At 35.4% G+C, this 23,834-nt stretch overlaps 2 protein-coding genes across 3 annotated transcripts; one reads left to right on the plus strand and one right to left on the minus strand.

The window, feature by feature from the left end:
• Positions 1-385: 385 nt before the first annotated feature.
• Positions 386-15,378, minus strand: LOC141837331 (uncharacterized). The gene is made up of 8 exons (XM_074724755.1): positions 15,090-15,378; positions 13,687-13,761; positions 12,670-13,576; positions 12,191-12,261; positions 10,702-10,776; positions 9,558-10,583; positions 1,828-1,927; positions 386-1,078 (listed from the first exon to the last, which is right to left on the minus strand). The coding sequence occupies exons 2-7, from the start codon at positions 13,750-13,752 to the stop codon at positions 1,847-1,849; spliced, it is 2,226 nt and encodes a 741-aa protein (XP_074580856.1). The 5' UTR covers positions 13,753-13,761; positions 15,090-15,378; the 3' UTR covers positions 386-1,078; positions 1,828-1,846.
• Positions 15,379-22,232: 6,854 nt separating this feature from the next.
• On the plus strand, positions 22,233-23,757 carry LOC141839872 (protein RGF1 INDUCIBLE TRANSCRIPTION FACTOR 1-like). 2 transcript variants are annotated; one of them, XM_074727722.1, is made up of 4 exons: positions 22,233-22,462; positions 22,563-22,757; positions 22,869-23,084; positions 23,197-23,757. In XM_074727722.1, the coding sequence occupies exons 1-4, from the start codon at positions 22,460-22,462 to the stop codon at positions 23,452-23,454; spliced, it is 672 nt and encodes a 223-aa protein (XP_074583823.1). In that variant the 5' UTR covers positions 22,233-22,459; the 3' UTR covers positions 23,455-23,757. The 2 variants fall into 2 exon arrangements, with proteins under 2 accessions (XP_074583823.1, XP_074583822.1); XM_074727721.1 differs by lacking the exon at positions 22,233-22,462 and having other exon boundaries at positions 22,554-22,757.
• Positions 23,758-23,834: the final 77 nt, after the last annotated feature.

The following is a 23,834-nucleotide window of genomic DNA, read 5'->3' on the forward strand; positions in this document are numbered from 1 at the left end:
CAAACGTATCAAATAAGAATTTTGGATGCTTATAATATTGGATATCTGAACTCAGTCTTGATATCTTTTTGCACTTGAAGGGAAAGAAAGACTAGTTCTTAGTTGACTTCGTATCAGGGCTTTTTGTCAATATTGGATCCAACATTAATGTGTCATCAGCATATTGGATCATCATAGAGAGACGAATGCGTAGGCAAGTTATTTAGGTGCAGTCAACTGGAACAAAAAGAAGTTATTCCAGGTCACCTTGTCGAAAGACTTTTAAAAGTCAACTTTGATGATGCATACGATTAGAATTTGTCAAACAATTAGAAAATGTCACTTTTGATGATCTTCTGACTCATTACCCGTTAAACCTTTGAAGGATTTATAAACTCGTGCAAGATTTCTACCTGATTACTTATCGGTTTACTTCTTGAGTTAAGACTGCTTGTGTCTACTGTTCAAGACATCCAAATAAGCCTATACATGAAAACATCTTAGTCGAGTGAAAAAAATAATTTATATACTTCAAACCCATGTTTAAACAAACTCATTATCGGTTCTTAAATGTTTTAAGGCATGTTTGGCCATTTGATAGATTTCCCGTCTTTAGGACAGAAAATGTTGTCACCTGATTACAATAGAGTTTTTGCAAATGCTGCCCTTGTGGATCAAAACTGTTGATCTTTCTCGGCATTGATGCCCAAACTTAGACCCTCAATGATGTACAGGTGCCCCAATGTCTAATGTGAAACAGGTAGCTCATGCCATAGCTTATCGATGTTTCATTTGTGCAACATCATCGACATTGTGACCAACCCAATCATCGTTAGGCAAGCTAACTGTGATTCTATTTTCCAGGTCCGGTAAATGAACGATGCAAGATTGACCTTATTTAGGGTCATTGGTTAGACATGGCACGTCAATATATGCTTAAGAGTTGCAATAGAAACAGAAAGTCTATATGCTTAAGAGTTGTTATCGAAGCATTCACAGAAGTATACTCGCTTATTCGGAGATTCTACATGGATGATTTATGTGGAGAATCACATGAAGCCTTCATCTTAATCGCTCAACTCAAATGCCCACGTTTTACCTGTCACATTGCATGTATGAATGAGATCAACATCATGAAGGGATGGATGTGGTTATGATGAAGGCTCCAAATGATTCTCTCTAGAGGCCTCTATAGATTTTTATTCCAACAGTGATATCTTTTTAAAGGTTAAACAACCATACATTACACATTATTAACAGTGATATCTTTCTTGAACATAAAACCAATAGTAGTAGATATATAACTTGCAAGATTTTATTAAAATACACACACTAATGCAGGTATGATTCAATTAGAGATGTCAAATAGGTTAGGCGGCTCAACATGAGTAATTGTGCTCTGATAGGATCATGCTCGGCATGCCCAACACTATTAGGCATGGCCTCGAACCAAATTGGTTATGGCCCGTGGCCTTCTTAGAATAGGCCTAGTGTAGGGTACAATCCAAGTTTGGAACAGTATGTGTATGTTTAAAATGGCCATTTGAACCTTTTGTGCTTGTCATTCTCATGAAGCAAGTATATACAGGAGTGACAAATTAGTCAAATGCAAAATAAACCTGAAAAATGGCAACTGTTGAGAGAAACTAGAGAGCAGAGAGGCTATTTTCACCTAAACACTATTTCCCATAATTTCTAGCGTCCAGCTCCATTCACATTATGGTGATGGCTGATTATACTAGATGCTCTATGTTATACAGTTTTCCTAATGAATTAAATCGCTAAAAAACATTATGCACATCTTCCATCAGGAATTATGAATTGCTAATGCTTGCCAAGAAGGTTCACCTACACATTGTCTGCGTCTTCAGTGAATGCCTTCCTTAGCTTGGTGGAAAGAGAATAGGTGATTTAAGAACTGTTCTGGCTCCTCGCCCTCTCTAATTACCTGTGAAGACAACACAATTATTGTCAAGTTTTAGGAGACCCGCAAATTAATAAGAATGTACTTATTGTAGAACAAAACTTCGGAAGTTATTAGCAAGTCCTCAAGGGACCCTTCCAACAAACTTCACGAGAGTTTTGTTTGTTATAGCAGATTATACATGTCACAGGCAAGTAAACATGTAAGTAATCTGTAAATCATCACAGCACAGCTTGGGTAAAAGGCAAGTAAGCTTGTAATAAATCCGTTTCAGAAAAAGAACTCTTGTGTTCCTTCTTCATAACTAATTAGATGGACAAGAGATCCATCCACTGCCACGTTAATATATCAACCATAAATTGATGATAAAAGCAAGGAGAATATATAGAGTTCAAAAATGAGGGTTCGATAAGACTTGAGAGAATATATTAGGATGTTTAAATGATATTATTCAGATTAAGATTCAATCAAAATGACAATTAACAAGGAAAAGGAGGAAAGTCCTTTGTATAACTTGTCACGAGCTCTTACGCATGTTATGGCACAAGTTCTTCAGAAGGCTGAGTTCGCCAATAAATAAAACATAAACCTTCACTCTTTCAGGGATGGTTTAACCTTGGGAATCACAATGGAAATCTTGTCACCCGAATTTCCTATAAAGGAAAAAAACAAGGGCAAATTTTGCAAACACCATTGAGCCTATCTAGTTATAGAAACTGAAAATTGTTTGAAGAGTCAGAATTGTAGTCGATTTCGTTAACAATCTACAAAGGCATGAAGGTGCAGAAGGACCAAGGAACATCACAATAAATCAAGGAACCTGAAAAAAGAAACCTGAGAAAGAAAAGGTAAAACTAACTGACAATAAATGGAAGGAACCTGAGGAAGAAATGAAGGGTAAATCAAAGATATCTTTGCCCATGTTTCAGCCAACTACAATATTTTGCATCAATATAAAACACTCAGATTGTCTAGATAAGCAATTATTATGCCAAATTTGGTCTCGCCCATATATATATATATATATATATATATATATATATATATATATATATATATATAAGTGCACTACTGATCTACCTTTTGAGCTCCGTTTAGCTTTAGAACCAATTTATATGATTTGGAAAACTATGCACCTGCAATGGCACAATTCAGTCCTATTCTAGTTTGCAACCAATAAATATGATTGTGAAAACCATTTGAAAGGCACAGCAATATACTTATTATCTTTTTGAAAGTTTTCTAACCAAAGAAAGGTTGAATCTGCTAGATTGTATAAAATGTCCTCACAATCATCAGTTACCTTCAGCAATTATTATCTATCCATTTATTTCTCTAGAAGTTGGAAAATTTTCTTAGATGCCAAGAATGGCTGCATATTTAGATACTCGACACTTGGAAGTATTCACACAGTGCCAAAAGGAACAACTAAAAGCAGGCATAATAATGTGGTAAATAAAAATGAGACTGAAACTTTTGAACCATGATGTTTAATTTTTCAAAACTTTGAATTTATTTATTTATAAGTAGTCACAACAAAATAGGATTCTTTATATCTTAGGATAAGTTATTTTAGGAATTGATTATTGTTTCCAGGGTTAAGTTTATTTGCTTCCAAGATTGAGTCATAGTTGAGACTTTAAAAAAGACCAGAATGCATTATCTTACAACATAATGAAACTTGAATTCTCTATGATTATTTATTCTTGTAAGACATTGATTGAGGCACGCAATTCCATGATATACGTCAGCTGAGGCAGATGGGTTTATCATCTTCTCACTTTGGTTGCATCAATTATATCAAAGCTCAATTTGGTTTAATATTTATGCTCTATTTGAGTTTTCCCCTTCGTCACCAACCACTCTTGTGATCTGCAAGCAAAAGAGGCTTCCTTAACCCCTCTAGCAACCCATGTAACTGCCATCATGAGCCCCAACCCTTTTCCCCTCTGATACTTCAGCATGCATACCTGCTTGCTGCAACATCTGCCTCCCATCATGAAGAGCAGCACCCCACAAGGACCTCATAACCCTCCATATGTGTCATCATCTATTCCTGAGGTTGAATAATTGATAATCGCTCTGCCCTTCAACCATGAAGAGCATGCAAGGCTCCATTTCTCCCGAAACATCTCTACTAGGAGCAAGCAAACATTTTCTCTCTGCCTTCTTAGTATCATCAGTTTCGCGCTCCAGCAATGCCTACAGCTGCAAAAGAGGACACCTTTGCAATACACTGTGGCAGAAGATCCCTCCAGCAGCATGTAACCCAACAAAGCATCGCTGACCTACAATGTCTGCCTTGTTTTCATGTGTGCAGTCCAAGTGGGATCCAAACGAATCAATCAATCAGGATCAATCTTGGGCAAGCCAGTTGGATTGAGCAAGTGGTCATGCCAAGCTAATCGAGCGAGCCAAACAAGGCACCTAGCTTGTGTCACTCGATTGACCTTACTTGCTCAACCAATTTGACTTAAAGGAAAAAAAAATCCATGTCAAACACGAAAAAAGGTTTTCTCCATAAAATATTTTATACAAATAAAGTATTTCCAGCATACAAATGGAGCCTAAAGTGAAGGATCATTATAATTAACTAGGATTCAGTACGAGGACTAATGAATTTTTGGCCATAGCTTAGCGTAAAGTGGAGCATTCATCTTTTGGGATCCTATGAAAGTAATTTTGAATCTAGTACAACATCTACTACAAACAGAAATCACAAGAAAAGAAAAGGAATACAACAACAACAACAACAACTACTACTACTACTAAGTATTTATCCTACTAATTGGGATCGACTGTATGGATCCCCCTAAATCGTTGAACTCAATCCTCTATTATATCCTCAAATATATTTAAATGAATTTTATCATTGCTAACAAAATTTTCTTTGATCTCCCTCTTCCTTTATTAATGTGCATATTTGTTATTGTCTCACATCGCCTAACTGAAACATTTATTGGATACCTAAGCACAAATCCATATCATATTAAATATGTCTTTCGGAGTTTTCTCTTAATAAGTACAACTCTGACTCTCTCTTTGATGTTCTCAGTAATTATCTTGTTCATTCTCGTATGTCTGCACATTCACCTTAACATTCTCATTTTTGTGACTCTCATCTTTGCTTATGTGCTCACTTCATAAACCAATATGCAACTCCATATAACATAACAAGTCTAACCGTCATTTTTTAAAAATTCCTTTTAAGTTTTAGAGATATCTTACGATTACAAAGAATGCCTAACATCCTCCTTCATTTTAACTATCATGCTTGAATACTATGTAAAACATCTCTATCAAACCATCTATTCTTTTGTAAAAACAATCATAGATACTTAAAGCTCTCAGTTACAGGTAACTCGTTATCTATTAACTTAATAATCGTCTTACTACATCTAATAATACAACAATAAAGCTTTTATTAGGGTCGGCTATATGGATCTTCCTACATTATTAGGGTCGATCCCCTATCATATCATCCTCTATATTTAAATAAATTTTATCATATTTTATCGTTGTTAAATAAATCTTTTTTTATCTCTCTCTTTCTCGATTAATATGTGTATTTATCACAGTCTTACATCATCTAACTGGAGCATTTATTGTTCGCTCAAGTATATGTTTATACCATTTTAAACACGTATGTTGAAGTTTTCCCTCAATAAGTGCAACTCTAACTTCCTATCTAATATTTTCATTTCTCAAGTCTCATCGGCCAAAATAATATTATTTGCAAACAACAAACACCATGGTAACTTATTTTGGATATGTCCAGTGAGTTCATCCATAACCAGTGTAAAATAATATGGATGTAAAGTTGATATTTGATATAACCCTATTTTTATAGGAAATATAATCCACTTGGAATTTTCACTCTTGTCATTACGTCATTATGCATATCCTTAATTGGCTCAATATACACTACCCCAACATCTTTCCTTTTTGTAATTCTCCACATAATTTTCCTCGGATTCTGTCACAAGTTTTTTCTAGGTCAATAAACATATTTAGTCTTGCTTCTTTTCTTAAACTTCCCAATCAGTTGTCTAAGAAGGTATATAACTTTCATTATCGACCTTTCAGACATGAATCCGAATTGATTTTTGGTCACATTGGTCTTCTTCCTTAATTTTTTTCCTATCATATTTTCTCAAAATTTTATGGTATGACTCATTAGCTTAATGCCCCTATAATTCACACAATTTTGTATATCTCCTTTGTTTTTATACAAGGGTGTACTTTGCTACATTTAATAATACTAAGCTTAAATTCTTTACTCTAGTGAACTAAAACCTTTTGCTATCATTAATTTAGCTTTTCTCACAATCCTTTATTCATAATACCTTACAATAGAAGATAATTTTAACTGGAATAACATAACTCATTGAAGTTGCTAATAAATTTTGGTAGTGTTTCAAGCCAACCTAGACAGGCCAGGACAAGAACTCATCAAACCATAGAACAACCTAAAATAAAGACCAATTGAAAGTATACTCCAATTATATCAAGAATCAACTATATAAAATTCATAATAGACTTAGGCTAAGAATTCAAAGAGGTTAACTTCAAAAATCTACCTATTCAAGCAACATTGGAGTTTCTATTTTTTCTGGAACAATAAAGTTTCAATATCATATTGTGTTGTGCCAATACGATTTTGATACATATTTACTTTCAATTATCAGTGAATACCAAGTAAAAAACTCCTTGTCATTAATATTTAAGAACTATATGCACATATTCAATTAGATAAATTTAGCCTAATAGAGTTCAAAAACTTTAGAGGGTATCTTGACGATTTTAAATTCTCAAAAGACATTAAAAAAAATTAGACTTCTAAGACGAAATAAAAAATCATTAAAATAAACTTTGCTTATCACCAAGGGGTTTACATTATCTCTCTCATATAATTTTTTTGGGTTGATAAGCAAACAACATATTTTCTATTTTCCTTTCTACTTGTTCGAGTTTCCTTTCTGAGTTAAAAAATGCTAACTATTTCTGCTCATTTACTTTGTAGGAAGTAGAAACTTGTTAGTTATAAAATCTTACAAGATCTATACTCTACATCTGAAAAGCAAACTTGTGTTTTTCTAAAGCAATACTTGCATTAACAAACATTGTTTTTGCAGATTCAGAATTGTTAAAATGAGATTAAGATCTTTTGTTGTCATCTATTTTTCATCAAAAAAGAAAAAAAATTCTTTTTTCCTTTTTCAAAATTCATGTCAAAAATATATTATGAATTGTTCTACTGCATTTTATGACCGACTTAGATAGTTGTTGTTGCCATTTGACAAGATACAAAGATTAATATTTATTTAACTTTTTTGAGTCATTTTTTTTCAATGACATAGTAAAATCTTCAACAATTACAAAGACATCTCCTACATGGAGCCAAGTTCCTATTTAAGCTTGTCTAAATAAATTCTACTAATCCACTTAGTAAATGGCCAAGTTATTTAAATCCTTTAATTATATTTAGTAACTATATCAAATAGAATTTTACTTTATCTCCTTTTATCCCTCACACCTTCAACTCTAATTGTTTAACTTTCCCAACTATAGACTAATATATGGTTATTTAGGAGGAGAAATTCTGATTCCAGAGGAAGGGAGAATACGGATGCCCCTTTCTGTCTCAGCATACTTACTCTTTCAGACCCATCATAAAGAGTAATGGTGAATTGGCAACGAGAATAAGAATTAGATCCACTAACTCCATTATTGCTCTTTCTCTCTCTTTATTTCTTGTAAGAAATTTTCCTAGAGATTGGCTGTAGAAGAAAGAATTTCTTCATTCATATTGGAAGTTACTTGAAGAGTTCCTATTACTGAGTCTCATAGCATGATCGAGACTATAAATGATGTTTTTCAAAAAGAAAAAAAGGCATGCACAGTTCGAAGACTTATGCAATCAAGTAATACGGAAACGACATCTTAGAGGAATAACTAGTATTTTGATTCTCATTTTTTTTTATAGAAACACTAACATGCATAAAGGATTTAGGCTGATTTTGCTTTGACCCAAATATAAGCAAAATGGCAGAAAGAATCACCTAAACGGCAAAGGGTCATAATGCCCTTTGCCTCCATGGCCCAATATGGCGCTCATCACTGAGGATATGGACCTTCTAGAGTTGAGGAAGTCGAGGGCAATGAACTCTATGGCCATAAATGATGGTGTGGAGGTGAAGGATGTTGGCGATAATGTGGATATTGTGCTTGCAAAAGGTTGTAAGGAGGTCAAATGGTTTCCAAGAAGTGACAAAAGGAGATAAATTTGGAAGAGAAGGTGATGGATCAACAACAGGGTAATTTTTTCATTTCATCACCAAGTAATCAATCTGATAGCTTCCTCCTCTCCCCTTGTCCCTCCTTTCCACCTCCTCCTTTCTCCTTTCTTTCGAAGTAATCTAAAGGATAAAACTTGACTCTCTATCACATATTCGAACAAGGAACTCAATAGAATTCTTCTCAAGTGGTTGAAGGGCATTGATTGCAATGGCTCTTAACAAATACACAGAATGATACAGTATGATAAAAAAAAAAAAATAGTGGCGTGAGGTTTAGCAGTAATCATCAGGATTTCCATGGATTACACAAAGTAACCATGACATGCTACTTATTTAACAAGCCATACTCAACTGAGGAATTGGATGATTGATCCAAAGTCAGATGTGATAGAGGAGGAATTGATGTATCCATCAGGTGCTACTAAAGCCTTACACTTCGAATACTGGTAGCAGAAAACAATAGAAATTATGAACTTTTAATGTGTCTAAGTGATACCTATGAAGAACTCACAGTATAATAAAACTGGATAAAGCTCTGGGCTTTCGTAGGGCATCAGTGCAACTTCAACCACAGGAAAAGACAACAATGTGTACAATGACAATGGTAAACAACTAAGTGGCCTAGAAACTTTTATGAAACTTTATGATATGTATAATCCCATAATTCAACATTAGTATTTTTCCCATAATTCAACATTAGTATTTTTTTTTTACTCCTTTACAAACCCAAATCTGACAAAAAAAAATATTTAAGCATAAACCATAAGTAAGGACATGAAACACAGAAAATTCACAATGATGATTGGATATGAAGTATAATCATGTACTGCTTTGAGGAAATGACAAAATGTTCCTTGTGATTTTAGCTTAGCAAGTTTTCATCTAGTTAAGTTAATAAATAACACTCAGCCTATAGACAAGTGTGAATAAACTTTAAGACGTAGAAAACTAGCTCAAGACTGAGAAAAATCTTGACATATTACAAACCTTTCGATGACTATTAAAAGGAGATAAGAAATGCTATAGTTTATTCAATCATACACCATTGTCTTGCTAAAAAAAAATCTTCTCTTTGTCAATTATAAATAGAATTACAGAAATAGTTTATGATTCGAAATAGATTTTCTAACAGAGATCTTTCTTAATTAAAAACAAAAGGATATAAGGTGTCTAAACACTGCTAAAGCATTAGATGTTGTTTCACTCAAATTCATCTCAAGAGTTTAAAAGATCATTATAAATTCTATATTTCCTAAATAGAGAACTGAGAATGATTTCTAGTAAGAATACCATTACGATTTAGCATATAGGTCCAAGAAGCCAATTTAGTATGGCAAAAGAAAAATATAACATACCTGTATAGTAGTATCCAATGGAATACCCATGAGCTCGATAAACTTGGTGCCAATTCTATCAACGTGTACAGGCTGCCTACTATTTCTTCCTAGCCAAACATATATTTTTATCATCGGCTTCCTAGAACCTGCTTTTGATTCTGATGCTAGCAATAAGAACACTGAGTCAGAGTTAAGAACTCCATGGTGCGCATCCACTTTATCCATATCAGGCCACCTGAAAAGAACTGGATGAATTAATTGAGTATCCTCATCAGCAGCAGAAGGTGCATCCTCTGCAGAGACATCTTGGTCCGAAGCATCCAAAGAGAGTTGTCCTATATCTAATGCTTCTTGGTCTTCTTCCACTTCTGAAATAAATGGAGGAGATGGGCACCAATCCATTACTAATTCTGTTGAAGAAAGCCTCCCGGAGGCATCAACAGATGATGGTGACAGAACCAGAGGAGCATTATCTCCTCTACGTTCAACTAAAGTTCTTGAGCCCATCCACTTTACATTCCCAGTAACAGATGACTGCAAATCCGAGTTCGGTTCAGGTTGGCGAATCCTATATAATTCTGAGCTTGGTGGCGACAAATTGTACCAATCAGAAGAAGAGGAGGAATTTGGCGAGAAGGTAGAGAGAATTGAAGCAGTGTCGGCAGTAGACGATGATGGCGTGGCGCTTGACTCCATAGAGAAAGATCCTGGAGATGGAACTGTATCGCTTACCTGCAGGCCCTCGTCGTCAAAAACCCTGCGCTCCAACACAGCTTTCGTTAGTTCCTTCAAACCCTTGCTCGCGAATTCGCGTCTTAAACGGGTCCAACCACTCTCCTTCGCCGGTGACTTCGCCGTGAGTGGCAGTGCCCCTCGAGCTCTAGGGGTGGCCCTGCGGAAGATGTCGTAGTCGAGATCATAGAGCTCTACTCTCCGCTTGCCTACGAATTCATCAGTGTTAGGAGGCGAGGGGTCGTCGTTTAAGGAGGCCCCTTTCATTTTCTCAAATTGTTCTTCTGCCTTTGCTGATGGCAGAGCATCATTCTGAAACTCAAAATACAAGACAAAGCACAAAGCAAAGTGATATCAGAAAAGTTGGATTTATTTGCTTACTTCTGATTAAAGTAGGTGCAAGTATCTCAAGAACCAATAGGATAATTACCTGCTGTAACTTCAGACAAATTCGTTGGTGAAGCTCATTCAGGTCAGCATAGTAGAGATCTTTCATGGACCTAATCTGCCACAAATGAAGAATATATGGGTTACCCTCAACAATCAATGAATAAATAATTTCATCAGTAAGCTTGATTTATGCTGACACTGTAATGGAAGCATGCATATCCGTGTAGGTTTGTGTATGTTAGGCATAGCAATGTCATGAATCAAAACACAAAGTAATTATGTAAATAGCAAGTATATGATAGGACTTTAGAATGCCAATTTAGAGAAAGTAAATCTGGATGGAGTATTTGATTTTCTATAGATTCCCATTCCTATACCCTATTCAATAAATAATTTGAAACAAGGAAGCTGCTAAAAACAAACTTAACTTATTGCAACAAGCCATATAGCACAATTCACAACAATTAGGGATTATTTAGCAAAGATATAATGCTACCAACAAGATCTAGCTAATGTCATAAGGTCAGTAAAAAGGGTGATGAAATAGATAATTTGGAACAAGCAATTGTTAAAAACAAAACACAGCTTATCATGAAAAGCCATATATCAACATCAACAAGTGTTGGGGGTTATTTAACAAAAATTTGTTCTGCCAACCAGATCTAGATAGTCATATGGTTAGTAAAAAATGGTCATTTATGTTTGTTGCCTTCCTTTTGATCTCCCCTTCCATTTACTCCTCAAAACTGTAGCCTAATCGATTCAACTTGTTCAATTCAAAAATAGATCAATCGTCTTTCAAAGCCATACGCACAGAAAAGGGACAAAATAATCAAGATGGCTTGTTATACATTTGCCAGCAAATAGTAATGTTTGACAGCATGCCAATTGGCAAAAACTCAATAATTTATGTATCAAAACCCAGATAGTTGTGTAATTAAAATATATATATATATATATACAAATACTACCATAACAAAAAATATAACATTTTGCCTTCATGAATTCATGTGATGAACTATTAGGTAAGTTGAAGTATTGGAAATATATTTTATATAGCATAAGTGAATTTGAAAGTAAGCATATTTTCAAGATTTTTGGAAGATTTAAGTGTAAATATGTAACATATTTACATAATCAATAGTATCAGAGTAAGTACAAATTTTCAGAAAGACTAATTTAAGCTATCTAACAATGTATTTCCAGGAGCATTGCTGTATTCCACCAAAGACAAGGTCATGGATCATTTTGAAGCATCCATGCTCCATACAGCTTGATTAATAAAGATACCACAACTATTTTGCACCTTCAGGTGCATATACTTTGCTATGCCATTGAATTTTCTCTTACAATTTCACAATCAAATCTTCTTGAAAAATAAAATGAAAAGAAAAAAGAAACTAGAACTTAGTAGACAACTTCAACTTCAAATAAGCATACTATAACAAATGAACTCAATGATAATGGATAAGTTAAGGAGCAAAAGGTCAGCAACAGAAGAAAAAAGTGAAATTTCATTTGTTACAAACCTTTTGGTAGATCTCCTCTTGCAAATCAGCAATTGCAACATGTCCTGTTGGTGCTATTGAATCCAGTGTTGCTGTAAAAATGAGAGAAGTTCAAGGTCAGCAACTAACCAACAATTGCACTCGCCAGACCACTAAGGTTATTATCTAGGTACATGCACAGAAGAACCCACTATCTCAAAAACATACAGAAGTCAACAACACAGTAAAAATCAGAATTGTTATAAGCGAATCACCAGAATGTCAAATGTCAATTTATTGTTATGATGAGTGTCCTAATTACATTTCCTGATAGTAGGGATGTTCCAGCTAAGGAGTGGATGGAGATGGGACAAAAGGTGAGTTAGCTGACTGTAAAGGTGTTCCAGATTTTATTTGAGATGATAGCAGAGTGTGCTGGTCAATTTGAGGAGAAGAATTATGAGAAACTTGAGGAGATGAGGCTTGAGAATTTTGAGGCGATGAAATTGGGAAAGCAGCACCTGGTTTCACTTGATAATAGCCATGTCTTTGAGTAGTTGAGTAATGTTGTTGATAAAGGCCTGGCTTAATGCCAGGTGCTTGTCTCAACTTCAAGTCACTGACTTCATTTGATTGATGGAGCTGTTGCATTTGGTGCAATGGCATCTGTGAGGTTTGATGTTGTTTTTGTTGTTGCTGCTGCACATGTTGCTGCAGAGGCTGTTGGGCTTGAAGTAGTTGCTTCTTTTGTTGTTGCTGCAGCAAATGTTGTTGCACATGTCGTTGTTGTAATTGTTGCTTTAGCTGTGGATTTGACATCAGATGCTGCTGCTCCTGTTTGAAATGCTGCAGTTGTATCACATTAGAACTTGATCGCTGCATAGGAGCAATTGGCATAACCAGACCACCTTGCTGCATAGGAGCAATTGCTCCCTGCTGCAATGAACTAAAAGAATTTCCTTGGACAGGATCAACTGTAGAACCAGTTTGTAATGCATTTGAGATTTTCTGCTGAGATGTAACACCGAAATGTGCAGATAATGGCACAGAACCATGTTGAATGTTTTGCACAGCAGGTGTCTGCATTGAATTTGAAGAACCCTGAATATTATTTTGCTGATTTGCATAGTTGTCATGTTGTTGCAATTGAGAAATTTGAGTTTGTTGCTGCTGTTGCACTAATTGAGAATGGCTCCTAGGATGCTGAAATTGTTGCTGTCCAGGTGCCTGTGAAGGGATTCCTTTTTTCTTATTTGAAGCTAGAATATTTTGAATTTGCTTCTCATACAAAGGAATTTTATCCTTCATGCTTGGACTGATATTAGCTTTGGATATCAGCAATATTTGCAATGTGCGTTCTAACATCATCTTAAAACCTTTCATTTTCTCAAATTGTTCTGCTGCCTTTGCTGATGTCAGAGCATCATTCTGAAACTCAAAATACAAGACAAAGCACAAAGCCAAGTGATATCAGAAAAGTTGAATTTATTTGCTATTAAAGTAGGAGCAAGTATCTCAAGAACCAACAGGATGATTACCTGCCGCAACTTCAGAGAAATTCGTTGGTGAAGCTCATTCAGGTCGGCATAGTAGAGAACTTTCATGGACCTAATCTGCCACAAATGAAGAATATATTGGTAACCTTCAACAATCAATGAATAAATAATTTCATCAGTAAGTTTGATTCTGCTGACACTAATGGAAGCATGCATAGCCATGTAGGTTTGTGTACATTAGGCATAGCAATGTCATGAGTCAAAACACAAAGTAATTATGTAAATAGCAAGTATATGATCGGGCTTTAGAATGCCAATTTAGAGAAAGTAAATCTGGATGGAGTATTTGATTTTCTATGGATTCCCATTATGCCCTATTCAATAAATAATTTGAAACAAGGAAGCTGCCAAAAACAAACTTAACTTATTACAACAAGTCATATATCACAATTCACAACTATTAGGGATTATTTAACAAAGATATAATGCTACCGGCAAGATCTAGCTAATGTCATAAGGTTAGTAAAAAGGGTGATGAAATAGATAATTTGGAACAAGCAATATGTTAAAAACAAAACACAGCTTATCATGTATAGCCATATGTCAGCATCGACAAGTGTTGGGGGTTATTAACAAAAACTTGTTCTGCGAACCAGATCTAGATAGTCATATGGTTAGTAAAAAATCACCATTTATATTTGTTGCCTTCCTTTTAATGTCCCCCCAACATTTACTCCTTAAAAACTGTAGCCTAATCGATTCAACTTGTTCAATTAAAAAATAGATCAATCATCTTTCAAAGTCATATGCATAGAAAAAAGACAAATAAACGAGATGGCTTGATATACACTTGCCAGCAGATGGTAATGTTTGACAGCATGTCAATTAGCAAAAACTCAATAATTTATGTATCAAAACCCTGATAGTTGTGTAATTAAAAAAATGTACAAATACTACCATCACAAAAAACATAACATTTTGCCTTCATGAATTCATGTGATGAACTAATAGATCAGTTGAAGTATTGGAAACATATTTTATATAGCATAAGTGAATTTGAAAGTAAGCATATTTTGAAGCCTTATGGAAGATTTAAGTGTAAATATACAACATATCTACATAATCAATAGTATGAGACGAAGAACAAATTTTGAGAAAGACTAATTTAAACTACCTGAAGCATCCATGCTCCATATAGCTTGACTAATAAAGATACCACAACTATTGCGCCTTCTAGGTCCATATACTTTGCTATGCCATTGAATTTTCTCTTACAATTTGACAATCAAATCTTCTTGAAAAATAAAATGAAAAGAAAAAAGAAACTAGAACTAAGTAGACAACTTCAACATAAAATATGCACAAATGAACTCAATGATAATGGATAAGTTAAGGAGCAAACGGTCAGCAAAGAAGGAAAAAGTGAAATTCCATTTGTTACAAACCTTTTGGTAGATCTCCTCCTGCAAATCAGCAACTGCAACATGTCCTGTTGGTGCTATTGAATCCAGTGTTGCTGTAAAAATGAGAGAAGTCCAAGGTCAGCAACAAACCAACAATTGCATTCGCCAGACCAACTAACCAACAATTGCACTTGCCAGACCACTAAGGTTATTATCTAGGTACATGCACAGAAGAGCCCACTATCTAAAAAACATACAGGAGGAGTCAACAACACAGTAAAAATCAGAATTGTTATAAGCGAATCACCAGAATGTCAATTCATTATAATGATGAGTGTCCTAATTACCTTTCCTAATAACAAGAATGTTCCAGCTAAGTGTCCCTACTGAGTTAGTAAGTAGTTCACTGCTAGGACTGTTAGGGTGTTCAGGTAAGTAGCATAAATCCCTGCCGAGCAGTTTCAATAGGTGTCATTCAGTACATATGGTTGCAACTGTGTGAAAGCATATTCAACATGTTGGTCGTCATAATGGGATCAGGTGTTTTCACTCTCACCATGGCATCCTGTTTGAATTGATTGGAGATTAGGAAACATGGAGAGAAATGGAATGAAAATCAACATAAGCACCCATTGCTAGGACGTCCTGTTTAGTCAAGTAGACTAAGCATTTCCATCACAATGGATTAAATCAGCCAAAGGTTCCCTTTGCCTAGGCACTTTCATTAGTTGTTGGTCCAACCAATCCAATAATATGAGAATAAAGGAAAAATTAGAAGCCCTAAATGATCCGCTATCAGGTTACAGATTCTACACATAATCCAGAACATCAAAGCATTGAGATCTAGCCATAATAGCCTTCTGTACCAAATCAGGTAAATAAAACACTAATGATATCCTAATGCAAAAAAAAGGAAATCAATTTCGATTTTAAATTTTGAATTTGTAGAAATAGAAACAAATATGATCTATGATTTTCATCAAAAAGTATTCACATCCACATGTACTTCTGTCTTGGATGAAAGTGAAAACTTCTACAATACATACCTGGATCTACAGGATTCTGGTTAATAGATGGGTTGATTTGTCCAGGTCCTCTAGGATGTTGAGACTTACTCTCCATTGACAGCATTTTTAGAGAAATTTTTCTCAAATAATCAGACTGAGATATTATAGTGTTAGAGGAATGCATGAGAATATTAACAAAAAAAAATAGGCAAGAAAAAGAAAGCATAGACTACTGATTCTCCCTATTGGAAATCACATACTTACAGATAACTAATAGTTTAGAAACCTAAGTAATCATCCAAAAAGATCTAGATAACAAATCTGCAGTAAACTAACACCAGTACAATTTGATCATCAAGCCTACAGGTTGTGGGCGCTGTGAAGTTCTTTATGAAGGATAAATTTCTAAGAAAGAGCATATTCAGTTATTTGAGGACACAGAAAAAGAAGACAAAAATAATTACTAATGAGAGGTGATAAAGAAAGCTACATTATTACATTTCATTCATTGATACTGAAAATTTTCATAAGACTATAGTGTTCATATTCATAAGACATGAAATAACATTAAAGCAAAAGTTAAGCATTAACCTAGCAGAGTAAAAGCATGCAAGAACAAACCAGGCCAAGATAGCTGAGTAAATGAACAAGATAACATGATCTACCTCATTTGCAGCTGCACTATATATCTTATCCTCAAACCGAAAAGCAATTTTCTGAAGTTCATTTAGGCCTTCAGGCACAGAGATTGGCAGATGCCTCTTCAAAGTCTCCATTCTAAAATATAAATTATTCAAGAATTACACTATAAAAATTATGGGCACAAAGATTCAAGGACCAATAGAATAGTAGATACTTGATAGGTGAATGATAAATAACATCTGAGCAGTAGATTAGCGCAAAGATATGGTCCAAAATGCACATAAAATGGACAAAACATGTTTAGAAATTGAAAGTCTAAGAGACAATGATTGAAGAAAGAACCAAATGTAAAAGGCTACCATATTGCAGGTTCAGTTGATTAAAAGAAAATAGCACTTTAATTTTTATTAATAAATACAATTGTACTGATGAAGGCAGTTGTATAACTTAAGAAAAAGCACATATAAATTCTATTAACATTAGTATAGTTGATCAGGGAAAGGGGTCAAAACAGGCATATAAACATAGGTAGATATGAGAACAAGAAGCATGAAAGATGCCTATAACAAGGTTGTCAAATTTAGGTTCATATCATAAATCATTTTGGTGAATTTTGAATTATAAACCATATTAAATTGTGAATTGCAAAGTTTAAATTGCCAAATATTTTACTCAGAACAGTTATGGAGAAACTTGATTCATTACAAAAATATATTGGTCCATATCTTCCTTTGACAATGTGCAAATTATTGTTTCTTTCATTCCATTAAATATTGAAATGAAATAAGCAACATAGAAAAATATTTGCTGTCAAATGATAGACGAGTTAGACATAATATGACTCCTAAGTCATGATCAATTTAACTCTCATTCTATGTCTGGATGTGACAGAGAATCATTCTTCTCAATGATGGTTAAATGTCAAGTCCACATTAATTATCGTCAAGGTAGTCAAGATTGCAATTTAGACTTTAGGATCTTGTGGTCTTTATGATCCACTCTAACCTTAACAACCCATATCATAAATAGGATCTAAATTATGCCAGGATCATATAAATTTACAATCGAATTATTTGTCTACTTAGTGTTTCTACATAGAAATTTTTTTTACATATCATTTGAGAAAGTCTTTTGTAATTATATTTAATTCTTTTTACCTCTTAGGTAAAAGAATCATTTAAAATGGTTGTCATTATCATCAATCCTATAATTATAGGTTGTTATTTATTATATAAAAATGGATCATTAAGGATTGCATTACATTTTTAAAATGACTACTATATGAATAATTATATTATACTTCAAGTACTAGAACAATAGTGTCTAAGATATTCTTAATACTAATCCTATATATTGAAAAGCACAAAATGACATGTGATTCTAAAATATTTTAATTAAATTGCAAGATCTTATGATCCTTCATTCTAATCCTACGAAATATCTCTTTTTGTTCGTGAATAGAATCTCAGTCCCAACAGTTGGCAATCGTTGTCTACTTTGTCTCCACATGATATGATTTTTTTCTTCCATCTCATCGGTAATTTCAAGATTCCACTCTATTCAACAACCTTTATACTCCTTTTGAAAATACAAAATCCAGCATTTCATTCCTCCTTTGTAAAAAATTCAATTTAATTATAATATAATGGGTTTAATTTTATTTCTTAATGGTTTAAATTTAGATTTAGTTAGTCAGATTGAACTCTTAATGTGTTTCCCCTTTTATTTCTAGAATAGTACAAAATAAAATTTGTATTTAATTGTATTTCAGTTTAATCCAATCATCATGTTCTTATCATTTCCCATTTACATTTAAGAACAATATCGTTTCACATGTTAATTGAAACATATATTATATAAATAAATTGTGTGTAGAGTATGACTCTAACAACTAGCCTCTATAAGGTCAAAATAACAGGAGGAATGTGCATTCCTCAAATTAGAAAATGTCTACATCTGAGCTCAAGTGCAATTGATAATGCTTCAAAATAATCAAATGAATTAGTGTATAGCTTTTTCTAGATTGGATTATTTTAGAATATGGTAGAACAATTTCATGAATCCTCAAATTCAAACTCCAGGATTGATGTATACAATATTAAATCAATCAAGTAAGAGAAGTTACTGAGAGACCGCACTAGACATACAGCAGAGACATCAATTTCATGTACTTTTGGAGTACTGGCAAGAAGTCAACCCTTTGATAAAGTTAAGGTAAAGAGGTAAAAACATATAAGAGAAAGAATAAAGTAATATAATCTATTAATGGTGAAGATAAAGTTTTGACAGAAAGAAACAAATTCTATGACCACCCATGTCATGTAGACTAAACTGTTGGACAATTAAGCACCAATATTATCAGAATCAGAATTAAATCAGTATCTCCATAGCCAGATTCTTTTCAGCTATTTCAATGCAAGTAGCTCATCCTGCTTACAAGAATCTATGCGTCATATGCTTGCAATAAAAGACAGTAGTTGTGAAATTGAAGAAGAAGAAAAACACCTACGCAGACTCCCTAATACGACCCCAAGAAATATTTCAAAGTCAACTATCGATTAATTCAATGATCGAATCGAAGCAATTTCCCATAACGATGATCCAGTCACCAAAAGGAGTAAAATAGAGGGAGATTAGGGCATCCCACATACATCTTATTCACTATTCTTTGTCGCGCCTCGGGTTGGAGTTGGCTCCTCCAGTCACCGGCGCTCGCATTTGGCATGGACGGTGGCTCCCCCTGAGCCGGCCTCCAACTGTTCCTCTCCATCGATCTAACCAGATGCCCTAACCTTATGAACAAAAAAGACGCAAAAGACGAACGACGAAGGGAGGAAGGAAGGAGGGAGGACGAGAACCCGGGGCGAGTAGGGGCGGATCAAACTGATTAATAAAGAAAAATTATTTGATTTTTTCTTCAAATTAAATAATCTTTTATAAATTCTTCTATTATTTTTTAATTACTAAACTAGAAACAAATTAAAATTTCAAATTCTTTTACTATAGCTGCAGCTTTAATTTCAAAATATTTTTACTTTTTTAAATTATTTTTCAAAATTGTTTTTTTAATGTCAATTTATTTCCTCATTTGTAATTCATACCAAAGGTTGTAAAAAAAAAGGACTAAATAGATGTAAAAATATTTTACAAGCTCTCATATAACTTCTCAATGTGGCTTGGCTAAAATATATGCTCGTATTTTAATTTAAATTATCATATATAATCTTAATTATATTGTTTTTGTTGAGATCCGCTTCTGGATGCGCCGACTCTTCTTAGCACCCAACTCGAAGATCTTAAGAGGAGTGAGCTACAAAGTTGATGAAACCTGCAATCACAGCAACCGTGAGAAGGAAGGACAGGGGTTGCCATGGCTTGACCACTCCGATGCTTAAGTCAGTCCATGAAGGAGGAGGAAGATAGAGCAGAATGAGAAAAGAGAATAGGAAGTGAAGATTGTGAGTATAGCCGTCAAGTTGGGTTAGGCCCGCCGGGTTGGCCCGCCCCGCCAAGAAATTTAGGTGGGTTGGGTTGAAATTTTATCAACCCATTTTAAGATGGGTTGAGGTGGGTTGGCCCGCCTAGGCCCGCGACCCGCGTGGGTTGACCCGCGGCGGGCTTGGGTTGGCCCGCGGGTTGAGAAAGTTTATATATTTATTATAAATTTTAAAATTAAAATATAAAACTTAATGAATTAGTGGGTTTCATCTATTTAAAATACAATTTAAACTTAAAAATTATAATTCAAACTTAAAACTTTCAACTTAATCAATTTAAATTATACTTTAAACTTAAAATTTTAAATATTTTAAATATTTTTTTATTTTTTAACAGGCCCGCGGGTTGGCCCGCCTAACCCGCGGCCCGCCTTGAGTTGGGTTGGGTTGGAGATTTTCCAACCCGCCAAATTAGTGGGTTAGCCCGCCCCGCCCCGCCATATGATGGGCCCGCCATGGGTTAGCCCGCCCCGTCATGGGTTGGCCCGTTTGACAGCTCTAATTGTGAGAGCGCATACCTTCCTTTGCAGAAGGACTGACCTTATATATTTGTAATAGACGTCATGTCACGTCGTAAATAAGATGGGTGTCTCATCATTGGTAGGGCTTTGTCAGAAGGAATGGGATATTCAGAGTCTATGTCCCATCGTTGACTTGCAATTGAAGGATCATTTCACACACGTCTGTCAGAGTATTACCATGATTAGTAGCAGGGGTGTCAGAGAGACATCACTCATACCTTATGATGGGAGGAGTGGTCTTTGATGGAGAAGGGCGACGAGAGTTTGAAGAGTGTCAGGACCGGGTTAGGGCAGAGTCGAGCAGACGGGGGTGTAAGATATAAAATATAATTTAATTCAAATTATTAAAGATTTTCATATATAATGTTTTTAGAAATGAATTGGAAGCTTCTTGGAAATAAACGGAGGTTTATTTTAAAGAAAAGGAAAAGAAAAAGTACGAACTTTCACTGAGCACCGAATGAAAAAAAAAAGGCAGAGTGATCGTTATTTATGGATGAAACCCACTAATGTAATGGGTACTTTAGTGCTAAACAAAAGTTATTTATGGCACGATTTTTTTTAAGAAAACGATAATTGGATCGACGAATATTTAAGAAAAGAATATTAGTCAGGCAATTCAGGATTGAGAGAAGGATATTTTCATCCTTATCTTATATCGAGCACATGTTCCATCACTCTTTTCTTGATTATAATTAATTAAGCTAAAGAAGGTAACAACCCACTCCAATAATTTAATCACTAAAGCCATTATTTAATTCCACTAGGTCTCCTTTAATATGTCTTTATTAGCTAATCCTCCACTAAGACCTAGCTTATCAATACTTAATCTCGCACAAGCAAGAAAATCTATGTAATTGGGCCCCCACCAAATTGTACTTATTGGTGAGCGTGGTGGCCCACGTTCCTGGTTTTGTGTCGTGATGTCGCTCCCCATGTTGCAGCATTAGAAGAAAAGAAATTTGCAAAATTCGCTAATTAATCGTGTTACTTAGTAGCTAATCAAGGTGTTAATCTGGAGTCTATTGGACAATTAAAAACTAATAACGATAAGTATTATTCTATTGCCGTGACATCTTTGCCATCTTGAGGAGGCACATCAACATTTAAAGCGTCCAACTCTGACCCTTTCCATTCAACCATGTTCTGTCCAATTGATGTAGAACATTTTGCACCTTCATTTAATTGGCCATTTGATTTATGAATAGTAATAGATCGACTTGATTAATTTTATTATAATAACCTGAGATACATAATATAGTTTTAAATATAATTGAGTTGATAATAGAAATATGATTGAGTTGATTAAGGATTTTATTAAAATGAATAAGAATCGAATCTCTTCGTAATTTTTAAAAAAAAATTATTAACGTGAATTAGAAAAACATTCCCGCAGCAAAAAATAAAATTGAGAAAAATTATATTTAAAAAACACAAAAAATAAAAGAAAAGAAGACATGAATTTAGAATAAACAAATGGAAGGAGGGAGGGTGATGGGGAGAAGAAAAGTAAGGTTCCTTGCAGTCAACGCATCTTGAAGCTCTTCTTCGGTTTGAGAGGATAAGAACAACCTTCTTCCTTCTCTTCTCTTCTCTACTCCTCTTTCCCCTTTCCCTCTTCCCACCCTTTTCTCAGTCCTTTTTTCTTTTCTTTTTTTGCTCTTTGCTGTCGACTTGAATCAGGAACGAGAAAAGCTGCGGTTTTTATCGGTTAGATTTTGTAAATTTTGGCGAGCAGAGGAATCATGGTGAGCCATCGACTTTCTCCGTTTTGGTGAGGTTTTACGTTGGTAATTTTAGTCCGGATATTGATGGGTTTGGGTTTTTGGATGATGCGGAATGGAACAGGACGGTGCCGGAGGACTGGAAGAGGGACGGTGGCCGGCGTGGCTGCGGCCGCTGTTGTCGACGAGCTTCTTCGTTCAATGCAAGCTCCATGCGGACTCTCACAAGAGCGAGTGTAATATGTACTGCCTCGATTGCATGAATGGCGCTCTCTGCTCTGTTTGCCTTGCTCAGCACGGCGGCCACCGCGCCATCCAGGTGCTCTATCTTGCTCCTTTTGTTATCTCCCTGTGTCTTTGGAACTCTACTCTCGCTTGTGATTTTTACTGATTGGGGGCTGATTAATCGCTATTCTGGTTTTGGCAACAGATAAGGAGGTCGTCCTACCACGACGTGATCAGGGTATCCGAGATCCAGAAGGTATTGGACATCACCGGCGTGCAGACCTACATCATTAACAGCGCCCGTGTTGTCTTCCTCAACGAACGCCCCCAGCCGCGGCCCGGCAAGGGCGTCACGAACACCTGTGAGGTCTGCGAGCGAAGCCTCCTCGACTCCTTCCGCTTCTGCTCTCTCGGCTGCAAGGTACCAATCGATCTCTCCTCTCCACTTCGATATCAAAATCTAATCTTTAAACCAGAAAAAGGAAAAAAAAATCCAATCTTGATCAACCTGTTTGACGGAATGCGCTTCGCAGATCGCTGGCACCGCCTCCGACTACTACATTAACAGGAAGAACAAAAAGATGCTGAAGCTGAAGAAGAAGTCAACTGCGCAATCCGACTCCGAAGACGAGTCGTACACGAGCAGCAGCCGAGGCAGCGAGAAGAGCAATGTGATTCAGAGCTTCACGCCGTCGACTCCTCCGCCGACCTCCGCCATTCTCCGCAGCGCCAAGAGGAGAAAAGGCATTCCCCACAGAGCTCCATTTGGAAGCCTAATACTGGAGTTCTAGGCCATTGCTATCTAGTACACACGATAGAAGCAATCGAATAACATCACTCTCTCTCAGAAAAGGCAGAGCAGCTGAAGAACCCTGTAATCTTAGCTGATAAATGTACCTGTAATTATCCGTATCGTAAAGGTTTGAGATTATACGCAAGAATTAGAGGAGGTTTTGGCATAGATAGATAGATAGATAGATAGGTTGCAGACTATAATAACTCAGTGTCTATATTTTTGGCAGAAGAAGCTTGGTGTTTGGTGCATGCTGTAGTATACGCCTTGGAGGTTGCAGTAATAAAATGCTCCTTGTTCTCGTTTTGGTCGGATGCGATTGTTCATGGTCGGTTTGGAGGTTGCGCGATTCTGATGACCCTCTGGTTTCAATTCTGG

The sequence above is a fragment of the Curcuma longa genome, chromosome 11, assembly GCF_044706935.1.
Source record: "Curcuma longa cultivar G26 ecotype Majalengka, Jawa Barat chromosome 11, ITB_CL_G26_1.1, whole genome shotgun sequence".
Classification (NCBI taxonomy): Eukaryota; Viridiplantae; Streptophyta; class Magnoliopsida; order Zingiberales; family Zingiberaceae; genus Curcuma; species Curcuma longa.

Coding starts and splice junctions, on each gene's coding strand:
- LOC141837331 (XM_074724755.1), bottom strand. CDS start 13,752: ATGAAAGTTCTCTACTATGCCGACCTGAATGAGCTTCACCAACGAATT. Junction 13,577..13,686: donor TTTCTCTGAAGTTGCGGCAG/GTAATCATCCTG, acceptor TTTGAGTTTCAG/AATGATGCTCTGACATCAGC. Junction 10,584..10,701: donor TTTGTCTGAAGTTACAGCAG/GTAATTATCCTA, acceptor TTTGAGTTTCAG/AATGATGCTCTGCCATCAGC.
- LOC141839872 (XM_074727721.1), top strand. CDS start 22,554: ATGGAACAGGACGGTGCCGGAGGACTGGAAGAGGGACGGTGGCCGGCG. Junction 22,758..22,868: donor GCGGCCACCGCGCCATCCAG/GTGCTCTATCTT, acceptor TTTTGGCAACAG/ATAAGGAGGTCGTCCTACCA. Junction 23,085..23,196: donor TCTGCTCTCTCGGCTGCAAG/GTACCAATCGAT, acceptor TGCGCTTCGCAG/ATCGCTGGCACCGCCTCCGA.